The following is a 21281-nucleotide window of genomic DNA, read 5'->3' as shown; positions in this document are numbered from 1 at the left end:
CACCCTGTACACAGGGTGTACAGTCTGTACAGTGGGGGCAATAATAGGAGCTGCCTCGCGGGGTGCCTGGAGGGCTAACCTAGATCTAGTCCAGGACTGGCTCCTGGCTGACTCTCGTAACTGGTCCAGTGAGCAGCCAACACGAGCTGAAGTTGCCCGGGCCCTCTGTGAACATCTAATAGGAAGCGCTGGTGGTGGGTGTGTGGAGGGAGGTGATAGAAACAGTGGCAGGTCAAGGGTACCTGTTTCACTGCCTCTGACTCAGGACAGCCCAAGTGAGGTCCTGGTCTCTGTGGAGGTGAAACAGGACATGCAGGGTGCCCACAGGAGGTTGCAGCTGCAGAATTGAAACATGTCAGGTGAGGTGATCAGAGACCAGGGCTCAGGGTCCCACTGCCCAGGCTGCCACCCTCCCATGGGCCCATGTCTAGAAGGCAATGCTGGGGCGGGTCTCAGCGTCTGGCTGATACGTGGCACTCAGGTTCTCCTAGGGCTCCCCTTGGAGACAGAATTCAGCAGAACTTAGCGGGTCCGTGGTCTGGCTGGGGCGGGTGGTGTGTGCGCTGGTCAGCTCCCGGCATGAGCTGTTCCACAGGGCACCAAGGGGACACAGAACTCAGCGACAAAACCTAGGGACGGCCCTTTGGCATTTTTTTTTGTTTGTTTAATTAAAGTACAGTTGATTTACCATGTTAATTTCTCATCATCTCCATTAAAGAGTCTAAGTTCTGAATGTGTGTCTAGAGTTTCCAAGAGGTTGCCATCCTCTCATAAGGGAAAGAAATACACATGTAATGAGTTTCTACTGTATCCCAGACATTACTCAAGGGAGATTAGATGTTTCATCCTCACAACAGCCCCAGGAATTATTTTGCCCATTGTACAGGTGGTGAAGGCCTTCCCTGATGGGTCAGCGGATAAAGAGTCTGCCTGCAATGTAGAAGACACAGGAGATGTAGGTTTGATCTGGAGTGAGCAGGCTACTCACTCCAGTATTCTTGCCTAGAGAATTCCATGGACAGAGGAGCCTGGCGGGCTACAGTCCATAGGGTCGCAAAGAGTCGAACAAGACTGAGCAACTAAACAGCCGACAGGTGGGAAAACTGAAGCTCAGGGATGTGAAGTAACTTGGCTACTCCACCTGGCTGGTGAGAGTGCAGCCGGGTCAGGATGGAGACAGGAGAGTTTAGCAGTGTCGTATCTTTGTGTGCCCCCAGCACCGGGCACGGTGCCCTGGACTTAGGAAGAGCTTAGCAAATGTCTGCTGGGTTGAGAATGGGAGGATTCATGTGCCAAAAGGGCATTTGGAAACTGGGGCAGACGACAAAGCTGGGCTCTGAAAGACCAGCTGTGTAGAGCAGCAGCTGGGGAATCATTGGTTCAGAATTTGCAGTCACCTGGCCGGCGGCCTGCGGGCCCACAGCCAGCTGTGAACAAGGCCTGACTTGATCAGCTTTGGATCTTTCATTGCAGGCAATCCACCTTCCAAAGAGGTGCCAGCAGGGCAGTACCCATTCATAGTCACTTCTGATGATGGACGGAAGGTTCCTGTGGTCCAGGCCTATGCTTTTGGCAAATACCTAGGCTATTTGAAGGTTGAGTTTGATGAAAAAGGAAATGTTGTCACTTCACATGGAAATCCCATTCTTCTCAACAGCAGCATCCCAGAAGGTATGTGAAATTCAGGGCAGTGATCCACCAATCCCAAAATTAGATGGCTGGATTGTGTTTTATTTGCTTTGTTAACGTTTCAGGACAATGTTTCTGAGGAACTGAGTTTCTTCCTTGAGTTTACCCTACTATCTTCTTGGATAAGATTTAAAACACACCCAAATTTCAGAAGTCCCCATGGGCTTCTCCAAGCCCTCTCAGCACCAGACACTGCGACACTGCTTGTTGAGCTTTTTTCAGCTCTACCCTGGCACAGGAGAACCACTCTCAGCTCATGTCCCAGAGGAGAGCTGGGGGAGAGCTGGGTTCAGACAGGGAAAGACTGCTGATCAGGGGCCCTGGAGAGTCAGAGCTTCTGACAGCCAAAGGGAGGGGCCAGGACCCCATAGCAGGACCTCTCATCCCTTTACCTGCCCAAGTATAAGCATAATCATTGCCCCCATCTGCACCATGGATGCTATCCCCGGTGGGCCAGCAGGTAGTCAGATGTGATGAGCTGATTTTGGTTCACTTGGCATTTTAAGATCCAAGCAGGGCCTTATTTCCAGGAAACAGAACAGATGTGCCTAAGGAAATTTCCTGGTCAAAAACCAAAATGTACACACATATGGTGAAGAACTGTAGACTCACGCCAGGTTAGCTGAATGATGTTTGAGTCTTTCTCTCACATTTAAGCCAGTGTGAGATCTGCTCTAACTGCAGGCTGATTTGTTTGTTTTCTTCTAGATCCAAACATAAAAGCAGACATTAACAAATGGCGGGTAAAATTAGATAACTATTCGACCCAGGAATTGGGGAAAACAATTGTCTATCTGGATGGCACCGCTCAGTCGTGCCGCTTTCGAGAATGCAACATGGGCAACCTGATTTGCGATGCTATGGTGAGTGGTTCCCGGGAGAGCAGAGCCCACGCCTAGGGAGGGTGGAGGAGAGACGGAAGGAGGGAGGGAGGATGTGAGGACGGACCACCTGACACAGAAGCGAAGACGTTTAAAGCTTAAGGCCCAAATAGGTAACCAAAGAGGACCTGCTGCTTAGCACAGGGAGCTCGACTCAGTGCCCTGTGGTGACCCACATGGGAAGGAAATCCGAAAAGGGGAGGATACATATAACATACGGCTGATTCACTCTGCTATACAGCAGAAACGAACAAAACATTATAAGCAACTATACTCCAGTGAAAATGTTTTTTAACAATTAATGCCCAGACAAAAGCTTGGTGTGGATTCGCACTGAGTACCCTGGGAAGGTGCCTGAACCATACAGTGGACCATCCCTGTTTTGTAAAAAGTTTTCACTTTTATCTCAGGTTCAGGAGGTTTGTTAACAAAATAAGCCACTTGTTATATACAAATAAATAATAGAAACCTTTATTAGAGAAGTATCTAGCTTACTTTCAATATACTAACACTAAAAGAAAAGAGAAATAGGAACAGCAGAGGATGCATCACCAAACTGGGGGTTGACTATCAGACAAACAGTGCTGGGAAGCCCCGTGACATAGCACATCCGGAGTTCCAACTGGGAAAAGGCCCAAGGCAGCATGTCTGCTCTGCGGATGAGACTTCAAGGGCTGCAGTCTGGGGTTCCTGCTCACAATCCCCAGGCCGCAAACCATCATCATCAGTCTGCGAGCAAAACTGCAGCTCTGGTATTATGTTAATCTTTTTCATGTAGATTACGTAGGTCTTGGAAAAGACCCCGGTGCTGGGAAAGATTGAAGGCAGGAGGAGAAGGGAGCTACAGACGATGAGATGGTTGGATGACATCATCGACTCAATGGACATGAGTTTGAGCAAACTCCAAGAGATAGCAAAGGATGGGGAAGCCAGGGGGGTTGCAAAGAGTCAGACACGACTGAGTCTGAACAACAACCACCATCTTTTACAATGCTGTTTGCTTTGTTCTGCAAATCTTGGAATGTTGTTAAGTCCCAGTCGATTGGTCCTGGTTGGCCAGATGGCTCAGCAAAGATCCTCCCTTTATCTATCTACGGTGGCTCTCAGCCAACCCTCACAGCAGGCATGGCTGACACTCACAGCAGCAGTCAGGGCTATGTACAGGCAGGTTAGAAGCAAGGTCAGAGGCCTGCTCGGCTTTGTCTCTGAAGCCTGAACAAGACTATTTAACCTCTTTATTGCTGGACAAGAATGAAACCTTTACTTGGAGGTGCTCATCTTAAGTTCTGAATTTTGGTTATGGCTTTCCTTTTGTAAGATGACCTGACTCCACACACTCTGCTTCCCTGAAGATGTGGACATAGTAGATAAAACACTTTTGCTTGGGCCTAACAAGGCCAGGCTGCGTTTCCCTGATCTGTCTCCTCTTGGCCCTGAGAACTTGGCCTTGTGGGAACAGCCTTCACAAGCAGAGAACGATGACATGTAGTTATCCTTAGGATAGTAAGTCCCATGGTGAGTGAGATCTCACACCCAAAGCACCCCTCTGTCCACCTGTCTGCAGGCAGCCCCCCAGGGGCCATGCCGAACTGAGGTCTCAGGGTCAAACTCATCATGCCCAGGGGAACCCAGGGGGCCTTGGCGCCATGCCTGGTATCTAGGATGAAGCCACACTCAATAGAAGTCTGCCAAGTACTGATCTATGTTATTGTATGGCAGAAACCAATACAATATTGTAAAGCAATTATCCTTCAATTAAAAATAATTTTTTAAAAAAGCCTGCCAAGTAAATGACAACACTCATACTTCCCAAGGCAGGACCAGCGCTGGCTCCTAAGCACCATGCAATCCATGTGAGACCAGCAGCTGTAGAGAAGCCAGAGTGTGACTGTGTGGAGGCAGGAGTGCAAGGAAACACCCCAGGCTCTAGCCGTGCTCCCCGCACATGAAGGAGTCCCTCCTCCCATGTCAGGAACACTGCCGTGGTGCTGTCCTCCTGGCCGCGACCCCGTGTCTCCCTCACCTCCTCCACCATCCTATTTTTTCAAATGAGAATGTATTCATTTTATTTCTAGTCACTAAACACATATTAGGTAAAAGAAAAGACTGGAACTCCATCTCAGGGGCTGTCTCTGTCTGCGTCTCCAAAATTGCCAGCTTGGGAACTGGCTGGGGACCTAGACCAGGATGCCAGGATTCTTGGCGGCCCAAGGTCTAGAGCTGAAAGGGTTCTGGGCTCTGCCCTCAGGAGCAAGTGTGGGGCCTGTCCTGTGGGAGCAGCCCCGTGAGCCACTCTGCACAGGGGCCCCCGGCCTTTGCTGGGGGTTGGGGGGTGGGCTTTGCTCAGGGCCCCTGCTCTGGGGATGCAGGGTCTTAGGAGAGGGTCTCAGAGCTGCTGGCTGCTCAGAGTCTTCCCTGGGACTGGTCACAATATCTTATTGTCGCTTCTCAGATCATAAAGCTAGTTTTGACAAGTTACACTTGAGAGAGCTCCGGGCACACAGGGGCAGAAGAAAAGCAGCTTCATTTCTGGGAATGAACCCTCAGAAAGAAGGCTCAGAGTAACAAGTGTAAATTCCTGCTGCTGTTGCAGATTAACAACAACCTGAGACACCCGGATGAGATGTCCTGGAACCACGTGTCCATGTGCATTTTAAATGGAGGTGGCATCCGGTCGCCCATTGACGAGCGGAACAATGGTATGCTCCTGGACCCGGCCTCAGCTCTCTGTCTGACCAGCTCCCCAAACCTGGCCATGGGCAGCCTTAGCTCCTCTGTGCTGCCAGCCACAATCCAAAGTGCCAGGCCCCTCAGCTTGGGTTAGCTGCCACTCAAGTCAGCGCCCCACCTACAGGGCACACGCACACTTGTATTCTTGATGCGCACTTGCATTCTTGGATGCATGTGCACACAGAGGGAGCAGTTAGCCTTAGTGGAACCCAGCTTTACCTAAACTTCTGACTTGGGACTTGCCTGGTGGTCCAGTGGTTAAGATTCTGCAACTCCAATGCAGGGGGCACGGGTTCGAGCCCTGGTCGGGGAACTACGGTCCCACATGCTGTGCAGTGCAGCCAAAAATTAAAAAAAAAAAATCAAACTTCTGACTCACATGAGTCATTGACTGATTTATGCAAAATAGTGACAGTTTCCACCTGGATATCTGGAAAGAGGAGGACAAAACTGCCAATCTCAAGCCCTGGACAAAACAGCTGGACAACTTCCTTTAGTGCATTTACAGATATCCCAGATTATAGCACATGGTAAAACCAGCCAACCAGACAGATATTCAAGACACTCCCGTCATCTTCCCTGCGTACGTGCATGCTAAGTCGCTTCAGTCGAGTCCAACTCTGTGCAACCCTATGGACTTGTAGCCCGCCAGGCTCCTCTGACCATGGGATTCTCCAGGCAAGAATACTGGAGTGGGTTGTCATGGCCTCGTCCAGGGGATCGTCCCAACCCAGTGATCAAACCCGGGCCTCTCATGTCTCCTGCATTGGCAGGCGGGTTTTTTACCACTGACCCACCTGATTAGGAAGCCCTAATCATCTTCCCTGATATACTGTCAAAATAGTCTCAGTGGAGGGGGGCACAGCCAGGGGCCTCCTGATCCCTGTCTTCCCGAGCATCAGGAACACTCAGATTATGCTGTCCTCATAGCCTCCTCGTGGCCCCCGTCTCCTTTACCTCCTCTGCGGACAATGGGCTTGTTCGCAAGCCATTTTCCCTCTGGCCTCATCTGTGACTACCCTCAGGCACGATTACCTGGGAGAACCTGGCTGCTGTGTTGCCCTTTGGAGGCACCTTTGACCTGATCCAGTTAAAAGGCTCCACCCTGAAGAAGGCCTTCGAGCACAGCGTGTACCGCTACGGCCAGGCCACGGGCGAGTTTCTGCAGGTGGGAGGTAAGTCACCTTCCAAGGTGAGGGGAGGCTTCCTGCTGGTTGGCTTAGCTCCCCGCCTTACCAGGACGTCCTGGCCAGGTTTGCTTGGGCTTCACACACCCAGCACCAATGCACAGTCTTTCAGTGGCTGTGGACTCCCAGACCACTGAGAATAGGTCGGGGTCAAAGCCCCAAGGCCCTGAAAATGAGCAATATTTGCCAAGTCTGATTTGGACATCAGACGATCTTCTCTGAGGAGCTAGCCCTCTGGGTCTAAGCAGGTCAGCTGCCTTGAGGTCTGCTGCTGCTGCTGCTAAGTTGCTTCAGTCGTGTCCGACTCTGTGCGACCCCACAGACAGCAGCCCACCAGGCTCCCCCGTCCCTGGGATTCTCCAGGCAAGAACACTGGAGTGGGTTGCCATTTCCTTCTCCAGTTCGTGAAAGTGAAAAAAAGTGAAAGTGAAGTCGCTCAGTTGTGTCCAACTCTTAGCGACCCCATGGACCGTACGTAGCCTACCAGGCTCCTCCGTCCATGGGATTTTCTAGGCAAGAGTACTGGAGTGGGGTGCCATTGCCTTCTACCTTAGTTGTTTAAACATTCAATATTCTTTGTAAAAACAAAAACAAACCAAACCTTTTTCTGTTCTATTGCCTGGTAATTGCCTTGAAGCATGCAGAGGTTCAAGGGAATGCAATGTCCGATCACTATAAACAAAGATGATTTCTGCCAGGGGCAGCCAGGACAAGACATTGGAACCTGGTTCTAGTTCCACTGGGACCTGGGGCAAGTCTTCATTCAGCCTCTCAGAGAACAGTAAGAAAATGTGCCTGCTTATCTTATGGATTGCCATGGAAGTGGAAGGAAAATAAATGCTTCCCAAATTGTTAAGGACTTCTAAAGTGCTTTTGTCAATCACTGATTCCACAGCCCAATGAGTTAAAATTAATATGAATAATCTTAATTGACTCTGACACCACAGTCTGACCTCACTGTTTGTACTATAGATGGTAGGCCCCACTTGAGGGGTCTGATTGCTTTTCAAGTCTTCCCCCTTCTGGGAAGTCCCAGAGCACCTCACTGCTGGGACTGAGGGGCTGCAGAGGTTGGTGGAGTCCCACCCGCTGCCTATAGGGTTGCCCAGATATTCTGTGTTTTCCAGGAGAGAGCAGAGGGAACAGAGAGAGGCACTGTGTTGGGTAGCTGTATGTTTCGCAGAAGTCACCCAGGCCAAATTAGTAACTATTTGTTGGTCAGCAAAATGGTAAATATCCTGTATCTCTCATCTGTTCCTCATTTTCCAAAGCTACTGAACCAAGTTGCTGGACCGATTAATTCATGAAGTGAATTTAAAAAAGTGTGGTTTCTCCCTGCAGAGTCTCAGAGTGCCCACCTTGGGCTAGAGCCAGTTTCCCTTCCAGGGGTTCTCAGGCCTCCCGGAAAGACTCAAGCATAAACTTAACCAGATACAGTAGCTCCAACGTCACTTCAGCTCTCTTGCTGAAGTTTCGCTCAAACTAAATGAAAACTAAGCCGCAGCCCCCTAACTCCAGATTTGGGCCAAAATCTTTCTTAGAAAACAAAAAGTTTCCTTTGGATCTAGTGAAAACCTACAGCCTCATTTCTTTTCTAGGAATTCACGTGGTGTACGATATTTCCCGAAACCCTGGGGACAGGGTCGTCAAACTAGAGGTTCTTTGCACCCAGTGTCGTGTGCCCAGTTATGAGCCTCTCAGAATGGATAAGGTGTACAAGGTGATCCTCCCAAGCTTCCTTGTCAGTGGTGGAGACGGGTTCCGGATGATAAAAGATGAAATGATAAAACATGACTCTGGTAAGCACAAGTGTCTCTTCCCCTCCCTAACCCAAAGGTACCCGAGAACAGAACAGATCCCAAGAGCGGAGCAGCCCACGATGACACCAGGAGGGCAAAGCCAGAAACGAGATCTGCCCCTACACTGTCAGCTCGCTCCCACTTTGTTCGGAAACAGCCTAGCGTAGTAGTCTCACCTCTCCCCAGCACTCAACCCATCCATCCACACCCCGGGAAAACGTATTTTTACATCAAAAAGTGTTTTAAACCTTTTAAAAGTGCAGCTAAGCAGCTATTTAAATTGTGAAATATAAACATGTGGCATTTTTAGGTTGGATGCGGGAAACCATATTAAATCGTCTCAACTTTTTAAAAATTTATTTATTTTGGGGTGTGCTGGGTCTTGGTTAGTTTGCTCGGGCTTTTTCTCTTTTAGTTGCAGCTAGCAAGGGGCGACTCCTGGTTGCAGTGCCCACACTCCTCACTGCGGTGGCTTTTCTTGTTGCAGAGCACAGGCTCTGAAACAGGCTCAGTAGTTGTGGCACAAGGGCTTAGATGCTCCACTCTATGTGCAGTCTTCCCAGATCAGGGATTGAACCTCTGTCTCCTGCACTGGCAGGCAGATTCTTACCCACTGCACCACCAGGAAAGTCCCCAAATCACCTCAACTTTCTTGAAGAAGCTTTTGGTGTGAGAAGGTCAGGTAGGCACAAATGGGATATGCCCCCTGCCCCAGTCAGCACAATGTGTTGGTGGAGGACATCATAGGAACCACCAAGTTGACCCCAGGTGAGGGTCATTATACCCCAGCCTCATTTTCAAAAATTCAGTTGAGAACCACTTCCTGTGCATGGAGTACACTGCCAGTACACGACCCCTTCCTGTTCTCCAGGGCAAAACCTAGTGTGTTCACAAGACACACGCACAGCTTCTCTGCGTCTGTCTCTACAGCCTTATCATGAGGGTCCTGCCACCGTAGCTGCATATCCCAAGGAGGGTGGAGGGCAGAGCCAGGGCCAAGGAGGCAGCCCTTCCTGGGAGGAAAGGCGCCAGCTACTTCCAACCATTCCGTGATAGGAAGTGGAAAGGCAGGCTTAGAAGGTGTCCTCTTGAGTCCTGCATGAAACAAAGTTAATGGCTGTGTATCACTCAAGCCCAGACTAGTGAGTGCTGGAGGGAAAGATCCCGCATGCAAGGCTGAGAAAGCTTTGGCTGCAAGTGTTCTCAGCCCTCATCATACATTAGAATCACTTGGGGAGTATTTTAAACTAAATACCAGCTTGGTCCTGACTTTCAAGAGAGTCTGATTTACTTGGTTGGAGCAAAAGGCTTTGCAGTGATTCTGATGTATACCCAGGGGTGAGAACCACTGCAGAGAAGGATTCTTTTTAAGTACTATAGTAATACATTGTTTTATTGAGGTATAATTGAAATATAACATTAGTTTCAGGTATAAAACATGATTCCATATTTGTATATATTGCAAAATGATCACCACATTGTCCAATTAATGTCACCTTACATAATTACAAATTTTCTTGTAATGAGGACTTCTAAGATCTATTCTTGTATCAACATTCAAATATGCAATAGTATTAATAACTATATTCACTATGCTATACATTACAGCCTCAGGACTTATTTATAACTGGAAGTTTGTATTAACTTTTGACTCCCTTCACCCATTTGCATCCTCACCCAATCCCAACTCCCTCCACCTCTAGGAACCATCAGTCTGTTCTCTGTAACTGAGCTTGCTTGCTATGCTGTTGTTGTTGAATTTATGGCATTTGTCTTGTCTGAATTATTTCACTTAGCATAATGTCCTCAAGGGCCATCCATGTAGTTGCAAATGGCAAAAGGTAATTTTTTTTAAATAGCTGAAGAGTATTCCATTGTATATATATACACACATCTTTATTCATCCATCCGTTAATGGACATTTGTTTCCTTATGCTTCCCTGGTGGCTTAGATGGTAAAGAATCTGCCTGCAATGCCAGAGATTTGGGTCCCATCCAGGGGTCGGGAAGATCCCCTGGAGGAGAAAATGGCAACCCATTCCAGTATTCTTGCCTGGGGAATTCCATGGACAGAAGGCCCTGGCAGGCTACAGTCCATGGGGTCGCAAAGAATTGGACACAACTGAGTGACTAACACACTTCCTTATCTTGGCTATTGTACATAACGCTGTAATGAGCGCAGAAGTGCACATATCTTTTCAAATTAGTATTTTCATTTTCTTACGTATATACTCAGGAGTGGAACTGTTGAATCATTTGGGAGTTCTATTTTCAATTTCTTGAGGAGCCTCCTACTATATTTCATAGCAGCTGCACCAATTTACATTTTTGCACACAATGCACAAGAGCTCCTTTTCTCCACATCCTCACTGACATTTTTTGTCGTTTTGGTCATAGTTGTTCTAACAGGTGTGAGGTGGTAACTCTTTGTGGTTTTGATTTGCATTTCTCTGATAACTCATGATATTGAGCATCTTTTCATGTGGTTTTGGTCATCTGCATTTCTTTGGAAAAACGTGTCAGATTCTCTGCCCATCTTTTAATCAGATTTTTTGGGGGGTAGGCTATTGAGTTGTGTGCATTCTTTACATATTTTGGGTATTAACCGCTTATCAGATATATGATTTGAAGTGGTACTTTTAAAATAAAAGTCTGTCAGGTCACTGTGGGTTTGTTGTAGTTACAGGTGATTAGTATTTGTCAGTTGTCTTCTCTTTTGGAAATGAAGCCTCCATTATTTCACCATCAACGATGTGAAAATGATTCTTGAGTAGGCAGAACAACAACAACAAAAAACCCAAAAAACAAAAAAGCCACATTTATTTCTCAACTAATTATCTTAACCCAGTTCCTTAGTGCCCCCACTCTGGAGTGGTTCAGAGGCAATAATGACAACAGCCTTTTCCTTTTCAAACATTCATATGTTTATTTGGCTGTTTCAGGTTTCAGTTGTGGCAGGCAGACTCTCTACTTGTAGCACACAGGCTCCAGAGCCTGCAGGCTCAGTGTTTGTGGTGTGTGGGCTACTAGTTGCTTTCAGGCATTAGGATATTAGTTCCCCAGCCAGGGATCAAACCTTTGTCCCCTGCAGTGGAAGGCAGATTCTTAACCACTAGACTGTCAGGGAAGTCCCTAGGTAGGAAGTCCCTTCTTACCAAGTCATCTCAGAGTTGAGAGGACTCTATTCCCCTGAATTATCCAGTAGTAGACAATGGGCACATTTCTCATCTGAAACATGAAAAGCAATCAGATTCTTTGCACTTATGATCACCACTGTCCTTGTCTTTCGTGATACTTTAGCCTCACTTATGAAAGGAGTATCTTCCTTCTTATAATCACAAAGGACTTTAAAGAAATACATTGGCTTTCCCCTTATTATTATTAATGAATCATTTTCTGTAGTTAAAATAATGTATGTATTTTTCTAGGTGACCAAGATATCAATGTGGTTTCCGGATACATCTCAAAAATGAAAGTGCTTTATCCAGCAGTTGAAGGTCGGATCCAGTTTTCTGCAGGAAGTCATTGCTGTGAAAGTTTTTCTTTAATATTTCTTTCAGTTTTGGCAGTGATCATTATTTTATACCAATAGCCAAAAATTCTCCTTGCCATTAATGGAACTGTATTTTTTTTCTCACGTGAGATTCAAGTCGGTTTTTTAGGAACTGGTTTTACGATGGCGCAGACCGTCTTTGCAGTTTCCTAGAAGCTGAGCTTAGACGGTTGTAAGTAAAGACACTGACATCATCACTCAGGGTCAGCAACTTAGTGAACACACAGGAAAAGAAATGAAAATGGGACCTCTGACGAGAAGGCCAGCCATCTTTAGTTTACATATGCAAATTTTAATAAAACTTTAACACCTTTAAACCATACACATCATTTTTTCTCCTTTATATCCATTCTAATCCACCAAACAACTTATGTTTACATAACTTTATCATTTACAAGGGAATTCTAAGCATATTTTCTTATTTGATGCCCATAACTTTTGTGCGTGGAAAGACAGGCATTGTTTTCTTCTTGTATGAAAGATGAAGAAACTAAAGCTCAGAGCTGACTTAAGGCCATATAGGTAAAAGTGACAGATCCCAGACCTGCACCTAGGCCCTCTGACCTCAGTCCCACACTCTTCAGTTAAATCCAGTTACTGTTCAGGATGATATTTACTGGAGCCCCACACTGATGGAGGACAAGTCTCTGCTTTATTTCTGGTCTCTCTTTTTTTCCTCGCTAGTATATGTGATAGGGAGTTTAATGGACTAAACACACAGTGGTGTTCTCTTCCTCACCACCATGTACCTTTGAGGAGTTGGGACACAACGGGCAGCAGATAATGGGAAAGGCCGGGAGCTGCAAAAGGCCATCTGGGGGTAGGGAAGAAGGGGAAGGAAAGACTGGGACGCCCAGGAACAACTTCCATTAGAGAAGAGAAACAGATAAAGCCCGTTTACTCTTGCTACATAGATATTTGCTAGGGAGTAGCAGCAGAGTCCCTAACACATGGCAGTAGCTACTAATAATTTCATGACATTCTATCAGTTCTCCATTTCTTTCCTCCTCCTTCCTAATGGGAAGGTGTCACAAAAAGAGAACCTTCTTAGAGAAGGTGTAATTCTAAACCTGCACCTGTGTCTCCTAGCAAGATATACTTATTCTAGGCACACACATATATACTTCACCCCTTCCTCACTTTTGGAAAATCCAGAGGAGAGACAAGGTTGATTTTTCAAGTGGTCCACCTAAGTTTAAAGTCAGCTCTGCCTCCATATTTGAACAGTCACTCTCAGTCATTCTCAAGCACAGACATAAGGACTCCTGCCTGAGAGTGGGAGCACCCTCTGAGTGAGTGCTCAGGAAATACCCAGACTAATGCCATACATGATTTATGCACAAATACTTGCTTAAAGGGGTAGTGGGGACCAAGTGAGCCTGCTCCTCATTGTATACATGATTCAACGAGAAATGGGAGGCCTCACCTTAAAAATGAGTGAGCAGACAACAGCTAAAGGACTGAAGAGTGAGAATGCTTGTTTTTTAATGTTTACAAATATTAGGTACTCTTGATACAAATGTACTTTTAAATTTCATAACCTCTTTATAAAGATTGATGCAATAAAGTAATGCCCTCGGTTCTATGCATATGGAGATTGACCATAAATGAATGCCAATAAGATTGTAAGAGAAGAATGTCAATAGGACTGCATTTGGGCTACATTTTTTATGCTTGGCCAGGAAAACAGGGTAAACCCTATTGAAGCACAAATTTTTAAAGAACATTTTTGTAAGTTTTCTAAATCCGTGTGCCTGTATTGTTCAGTGGTTTAAGAAATGAGCTAAAAATACTTTTCAATTATAGGTTCCAAACAATAAAATTGAAGATACACTCTGTCTTTGGTAGTTATTTCTTCTCTCAAGCAAATACTTACAACCCAAGACAATATGACTGAAGGAAAACTCTTGACAGTTCATCACTGGTACCACTGGCCATGATTATAAGCCCCCTGCCATCTGACAGCCCTCCCTATATCCCATCTTACCCCCCTAAAAATAAGAAAAATACATTCAGTTTTCAGGTAGGAAAGAACAGTAGATAAAGGGTACTTAAGACTAACGCGACTTCCCTGGTGGTCAGTGGTCAAGCCTCCATGCTTTCACTGCGGTGGACTTCTCCCTGGTCAGGGAACTAAGACCCTACATGCCACACGGCATGGCCAAAAATAAATAAATAAATAAATAAATAAATTTTATGTACAGAATCTGTTTTGATGACAATAATGGTTTCCAAAAAATAAAAGATGTTCAAGTTATACAGTGTTGGGGATTTTAATTAATTTACCTGAACTGGCCGTGCATCTAAGAATCTTCCTCATTTAATACAGATGATACAGCAGACCAGCTATTACACCTTGGGCAGACACATTAGATCCATTTGGTGGCAGAGCTGAGCTGAGCAGTTTACAACAGAGTAAGTTCCCTCAGGGGGCTTCCCTGGTGGCTCGGTGGTTAAGAGCTCACCTGCCAATTCAGGGGATATGGATTTGATCCCTGGGTCCAGGAAGATTCCACATGCCACACAGCAACTAAGCCTGTGCACCACAATTACCGAGCCTGAGTACTGAAATTACTGAAGCCCATGCACTCTGGAGTCCATGCTCCACAACAAGAGAAGCCACCGCAATGGGAAGCCTGTATACAACTAGAGAGTGGCCCTGGCTTGCCACAACTAGAAAAAGCCTGCACACAGCAACAAAGACCCAGCATAGCCAAAAATAATTAATTAATTAAAAAAAATAATTTGGCAGGTCCCTTCCTATTTGTGAGAGTTGCCAGGACTTGCTTACATATCTAGGTTGCTGCATTTGCTCTAGTGTGAGTGAAATCACTCAGTCGTGTCCAACTCTTTGTGACCCCATGGACTGTAGCCCGCCAGGCTTCTCTGTCTATGGAATTCTCCATACCAGAATACTGGAGTGGGTAGCAGTAGCCGTTCCCTTCTCCAGGAGATCTTCCCAACCCAGGGATCGAATCCAGGTCTCCCGCATTGCAGGCAGATTCTTTACCGTCTGAGCCACCAGGGAAGCCCAAGAATGCCAGAGTGGGTAGCTTATCGATTCTCTAGAAGATCTTCCTGACCCAGGAATCAAACTGGGGTCTCCGGCGCTGCAGGCGGATTCTTTACCAGCTGAGCTACCAGGGAAGCCCTTCTAGGCTGCTCCACAATTTCTTCAGGTAACCTCATCACCACCTCTCCATGCTGCACCAGTTTTTCTCCACCTTGCATTATCCTAAAATATGGATATAGTACTATCTTCACCAAGAGCAGCTAGCATAATGCTTAAGTGTTAAAATAAAACCTTAGTGATTAGGCATAAATGGGAGTTACAATGCAAAAGGAAACTTACAACTCAAGGTGAGACAGCAGTGCTCCTAAAAAGCATCAACCAGGGCTTCACTGGTGGCTCAGTGGTAAGGAATCCACCTGCCAATGCAAGAGATACAGGTTTGACCCCTGCTCTGGGATGATCCTGAATACTGCGGAGCAACCAAGTCCGTTGCTTAGAACCTGGGAGCCACAACTACTGAGCCAGCAGAGTCATCAGTAAATAAATAAAAATTTAAACAATCAACCAAACTCATCACTTGGAGTCCTTTTGGGTTCCTTTCCAGCTCTCTTAGTGTCAAGCACTGGACAGCCCCAGGGGGACAGTCCTTGGACTGCTTCTGTCTTCTCTTTACACTTAATCTCTCTGTGCTCTCATTCAGTTTTACATTGTAAGGCTGGTGACTCTCAAATTTATACCCCTGCCTACATCTGTCCCATGGACTCCAGATTCACAAATACAATGGCCTACTTGGCATCTCTAGTTGAGATGATTAATAGGCAACCCAAACTTTACATGCCCAAAGGTGGATTCTTGATCCCTCCTGAAAACTGGTGCCAGGCACAATTCCCTTCAGCTCATTTAATGGACCCTTCATCATTCTTATTGCTCAAACTCAATCTTGGAATATCCTTGGCTGCTGTTTTTCTCTCAAACTCACAACCTGTCCATCAGTAAATTCTGTTTCCTGACTAAAAAAGAACTAAAAAGAGACTTCAGCTTCTCAAAAACTTCACAAGTACTGCCCTGATTCAAATCACTGTCATGTCACCTGAATTACTTCACCAGCCTCCTAAATGAGCCATTTGTCTCTGTTTTAAATGTTTACTTATTCATTTATTGGCCACGCAGGTTCTTGTTGCTACGCGAGGGCTTTCTCTATCTGCAGGGAGTGGGGCTACTCTTCATTGCGGTGTGTGGACTTATCGCGGTGGCCTCTCTTGTGAGGAGCACAGGCCCTAAAGCATGGGCTCAGTGCTTGTGGCACACAGGCTTAGCCACCCAGAGGCATGCGGAACCTTCCCAGACCAGGAGTGAACCTGTCTCCCCTGCAATGGCAGGCAGATTCTTAACCATTAGGGAAATCCTCTGTCTCTAAATTTTACTCCACTTTAGTCTCTTCTCAACACTCTCAACACAGTAACCAAAGAGATTCTATCACAGTATTAGAAAGATGACGTTGCTCATGTGCTCAAAATCTTTCCATCACGGACCAAATAGAAGTGAGTTATCATAATGGCTTCCAAGGACCACTGAGATCTTGTTTCCCATCATTCCTTCACGCACCGTGATTGAGGCAGATTTCTTTCAAAAGGACTTCCACTTAAACCTTCCACTTGCTATTTTTCTACCTGGAATATGGGCTCCCAAATATCTGCACGGCTTAATCTCTCACCTTCAGGTCTTTTTCTTCAATGTCAATGATCACATTAAACTGCAACCCAATTCTCTTTTTAATTTTTTTTCTGAGCACTTGTTACTTTCTAACATACTATATACTACTTTCTTATTTACACTGTTTATACTGTCTCTGTTTCCTGGGCTACATGTAAGCTTCAGTTCAGTTGCTCAGTCGTGTCCGACTCTTTGCAACCCCATGAATTGCAGCACGCCAGGAGTTGCTGTCCATCACCATCTCCCAGAGTTCACTCAGACTCACGTTCATCGAGTCCGTGATGCCATCCAGCCATCTCATCCTGGGTTGTCCCCTTCTCCTCCTGCCCCCAATCCCTCCCAGCATCAGAGTCTTTTCCAATGAGTCAACTCTTCGCGTGAGGTGTAAATGCACAAATATATCCTTGGCATCTCAAACTGCCTGGCACATAGTAATTGCTCAATACACATGTGCATAATAAATTGAATAAACCATGAATAATCCCTTCTCTGCTACCTCTCTCTCACCCTCTAGACTCAGTCCAAAAGCCACACAGTCCTTTTTCTCCAGTATCAGTTCCTCCAGAAAATAATTTCTCTATCTAACCACCCTTTTCATCATGCAGAGCAGTTTGCCTCTTTTTTACTGTAACCCCTCTGCAACCAAAAGGCCAATTAAGTCTTCCCTGAAAAGGATAGCTGCCTTTTTATAAAAATGAATTTTCTAGCCTCCTTCCCTGCTCCCTGGATTTCCTCGGTAGCACTAGCAGTTAAGAACCCTCCTGCCAATGCAGCAGACTTAAGAGACACAGGTTCGATCCCACAGACAGAGGAGCCTGGCGGCATGGGGTGGCAAAGAGCTGGATGTGACTGAAGTGACTAAGTAAGCACACATGCAGCCCCTGCTCCTTAATTTGAAGGTGATTACAATTTTTCTAATAGGATCCCTTTTCCCTCTCCACTTCTGTTTCTCTACATCAGGGACCTAAAGGCCAAATCTTGCTTGCCACTGCTTCACATAAATAAGGTTTTATTGGAATACAGCCACATCCAATACCTGGAATAATACTTTAGTGTAATTTGATAGAAAAAAATCATCAACATCAAATTAATTTTAAAAGAAGTGAAATAAAAAACCATTTGCAGTGGACTTAAAAATCTTCCAGGGTCCTTAGGCCTCAGGTTAAGGATTTCTCCTCATGTACCTAGCAACACTGAAGACACTAACATATACATAAAAGAGAACAGTCTTTGAAATGGAAGTGGAGTTGACTAGCAAGATCTATTTGTTTGCTCATTCATTCAGTGGGTAATTTTTATTCTAATGTTGACTATATCTGAAGTTACAACTTACATATATATCATTACAAAGAACAATGGCAAATTTAGACTTCTGTTTATATTTTTATTGTAAACTCTGTTTTTAGTAAGTCAATAAATAATTTTAAAAACATGTATCTATTTGGCTGTGTTGGGTCTCAGTCACAGCACATGGGATCCTTGTTGCAGTACTTGACTAATTGTGGCCCACTGGCTCATTAGCTGTGGTGCAGGGCATGCGGGCTGTATTTAGTTTTCCCGGGGGCATGTAGGAATTTAGTTCCCCCAGCATGGATCAAACCCCAGTGTCCTGCATTGGAAGGCAGATTCTTAACCACTGGACCACCAGGGAAGTCCCAATAAATAATAATTTAAGTGTTTCAACCATTTCTCAGAATCTTCTGATATCCATAGCTTAATGATTATAACACAGACATCATGTCCTTTATAAATTTCAGTGTCTTCTCATCTTTTTAATTTACCCCTGCAACCAGAGTTATTTCTCTAAACACATTTCAAAACGTAAAACTCATGCAGTATAAGACATACATAAAGATGGATAGAAAGGAAAGTGCAAAGTAAAATATCTGAAATGCACCAGGGGACCATTAAAGGAATCTCGAGTAATCACTTTTGGAAGTAAAGGCTCCTTTCATGGGGCAACACTGGAAGAGTACAAGACTAGAGACAGATCTGTCTGAATTCCAGCTTCACTGCTCTCTCTCGCTTCAGTATAAATAACAAGAGAGGAATAATACCATCTCACAGTTACTGCATGGTGAAATGTAATATAAAACGCCTGACCAATGGGGAATGCATCCAGTTCCTCTTTTATTATGCAAATGACTTTGTATTTAAAGATTTTTATACATTACATTTTCTTTAAACAGAGCTCACCCACTGCTATGGATTTAAATGTGTCCTTCTAAAACTCACATGTTAAAACCCTAAACCCCAATATGACTGTCTTTGGAGATGATGCCTTTAGGAGGTAATTAAGGTTAAATGAGGTCATGGGCTTAACCTAAGAGCATTCGGGGCCTTATAAGAAGAAAAGGAGGAGAGTGAAAGATCTCTTTCTTTCTTCCCACACGGCCAAACACAGTGGTCATGTGAGTACACAGGGAAAAAAGGCAGTCATCCACAGAGCAAAGGAAGAGGATCCAGAATGAAATGTACCTTTTGGGCACCTTGATCTTGGACTTACCAGCCTCCAGAACTGTGAGAAATAAAATTCTGTTAAGTCACCCCATTTATGGTATTTTATCAGAGTAAGCCTAGGTTGTTTGAGACACTCAAAAGAATTTTTTCTCATCTAAATAAACAAAATATCACAATTTATAAGAAAGTAGGTAAGAAAGGCATAAAAGGGCTGTAAATATTTTATTTTTCCAGCCAAAATGCTATGGATTAAAATGTGAAGAGTTACCTTGATTAATTTCCCACCTGCCCCTGAGAAGTAAGTAAAATGTTGAAGGCTTGGTTAAAAGTACTGATGCACAGAAACTCATACACAGTTTAGAATTTTTCAGCAGTTAAAAAGATAATAGAACTACTGGCAAAACCTTAAAAAATTTTTATAATATCTAAAGACCATTTTTCAAAACTGGGAAAAAAATAACTGAACAGTATCATTCAACTGGTTTCACTTTCCAAATTATATTTAGAGTTCCCACATTATCAGCACTTGATACATGGTTGAAACTCAATAAATATATTCTGAATGTACATCACAGCCAATAACCAAACACAAAATGCCCGATCTTGAAAGACAAATATGATTCAGGGAGAAAAATACAGCATGAAGAGCAATTATAAGCAAAACTCTAAATGTTGAACCTTTAAAAATAATTATTTAACTTTCTCCAAAGAATACAGTTAATTTATACCTTTCTTTTGGAGAGACAACATAAACCAAAAATCCACTTGACTAAACTGTTTATATAAGCTTTTGGATTATAGTTACAGATGTTCAGTGAAATGCAGTTGTAACCACACAATCACAAATATCTGTTAAGTACTCGGTTTTCACACGCAAAAGGTCTACATATAACCTGTCAATCATCTAGGAAGAGTAAGAAGTCCCTTATTTGTTATGAAAAACTCATAAAAGTATGTCTTCTTTACAGACACACAGTTACCTACACAGAAAAATGAAAAGGGGGAGTGGAATAAATCTGCCATAATTTATTAACTCCAAATATGACAGCAAATCAGATCTCTGCACTAAAAATAATTATTTTCAAAGTGATACAATACTTTCAAAGTTATCAGTCTAACTGATTTGCCCCAAGAAGATTATGAATTATCTCTTTTAAAAACAGCAATAACAAGTGACACAGATCTAAGAAAATTTGGATAAGAGATGTAAAATGAAAGGCCATGAGACCTAATCAGTTTTCGTCATTATTAAATTTGTTAGTCTTTATTAAAACAACAAAATCAAAACGTCAGACACTGAATTACATGATATATACAGGAATATACAAAAGTAAAAGAAAAAACAGTACATATATACTACACTAGCACAGCAAACATTTCAACTGGTTATTCTATCCCAAATCCAAATGTTTATATCCAGGACGTCACAGATGTAACTTCCTTCTGCACCTAAAGTAAAAATAAATGTATTTAATAGAAGAGAAAAAACAAACAAGAATTCATTTGTGAATTGCCTAACAGTTCCCGTGTATTAAAATTCTAACCTAAAACATATATATATATGTGTTAAAACCTGCATATGCCACAGATGATATTTATGTTTTAGAGAGGAGAAAAAAAAGCATGTGATAGACCTCATAAAGTCTCAAACAGAGCTGGAATTTCCTGGTACTGATTCCTACATAAATTGAACACAAAATGTCTGTAACTGCCACCCTGTTTTAATACACACTGAATACTGCTATAACTTGAAAACCTGTATTCAATAGGTAAATAGTCCAAATCTAGTTCCCTCTATAAAACTAACATTTCACTGCTGTATCACAACCCTGAATAGTTAGTTATTTCATCAAAACTCAAAATCTGCAGGATTCAAGGTAATAATAGTATCACCATCCTGCAACTCCCATTCATTTTGTGTTCTTGGCTTCATATAAGCTCAACTGCTTTAAAAATGCTCACACAGCATTCAGTGTGCAGATGACAGCCTGCAGAGCTTGGCCCATCCTAGAGATAGGATGTACACTCACACCTTCCTCTGGTGAGGCTCTACAGATCCCATCTGACTGGAATCAGGAAGGGGGGAAGGCAAGGCAGGGGCTATTCAGTTCATACATCCTCAAATCCACTCTATGTTTAAGTATGTTGAATGAAGAAAATACAAAGAGCTATTTGTTAAGGTTGTTCATTTTTAAAACGATCACAAGGATTTCCTTAATTTTTATGTCCCTAACAAAATGTTAGTACACCATTAAG

At 44.2% G+C, this 21281-nt stretch overlaps 2 protein-coding genes across 2 annotated transcripts in view; one reads left to right on the top strand and one right to left on the bottom strand.

Moving 5' to 3' along the window:
* The window catches only part of NT5E (5'-nucleotidase ecto), a 67706-nt gene extending 55828 nt beyond the window's left edge, over positions 1–11878 (top strand). The window contains exons 4-9 of the mRNA XM_052645986.1: positions 1474–1671; positions 2398–2552; positions 5164–5269; positions 6326–6475; positions 8086–8286; positions 11715–11878. Of these exons, the coding sequence (XP_052501946.1) occupies positions 1474–1671; positions 2398–2552; positions 5164–5269; positions 6326–6475; positions 8086–8286; positions 11715–11878 (974 nt within the window). The remainder of the gene's footprint in view (positions 1–1473; positions 1672–2397; positions 2553–5163; positions 5270–6325; positions 6476–8085; positions 8287–11714) is intronic.
* An 8462-nt stretch (positions 11879–20340) lies between these two features.
* Positions 20341–21281, bottom strand: part of SNX14 (sorting nexin 14) — a 69946-nt gene continuing 69005 nt past the window's right edge. Inside the window, exon 30 of the mRNA XM_052646110.1 lies at positions 20341–20474. Within this exon, the coding sequence (XP_052502070.1) occupies positions 20436–20474 (39 nt within the window). The 3' untranslated portion in view covers positions 20341–20435. The remainder of the gene's footprint in view (positions 20475–21281) is intronic.

The sequence above is a fragment of the Budorcas taxicolor genome, chromosome 9 (genome assembly GCF_023091745.1).
Source record: "Budorcas taxicolor isolate Tak-1 chromosome 9, Takin1.1, whole genome shotgun sequence".
NCBI lineage: Eukaryota > Metazoa > Chordata > Mammalia > Artiodactyla > Bovidae > Budorcas > Budorcas taxicolor.
This window is presented reverse-complemented; position numbering and strand designations above follow the sequence as displayed.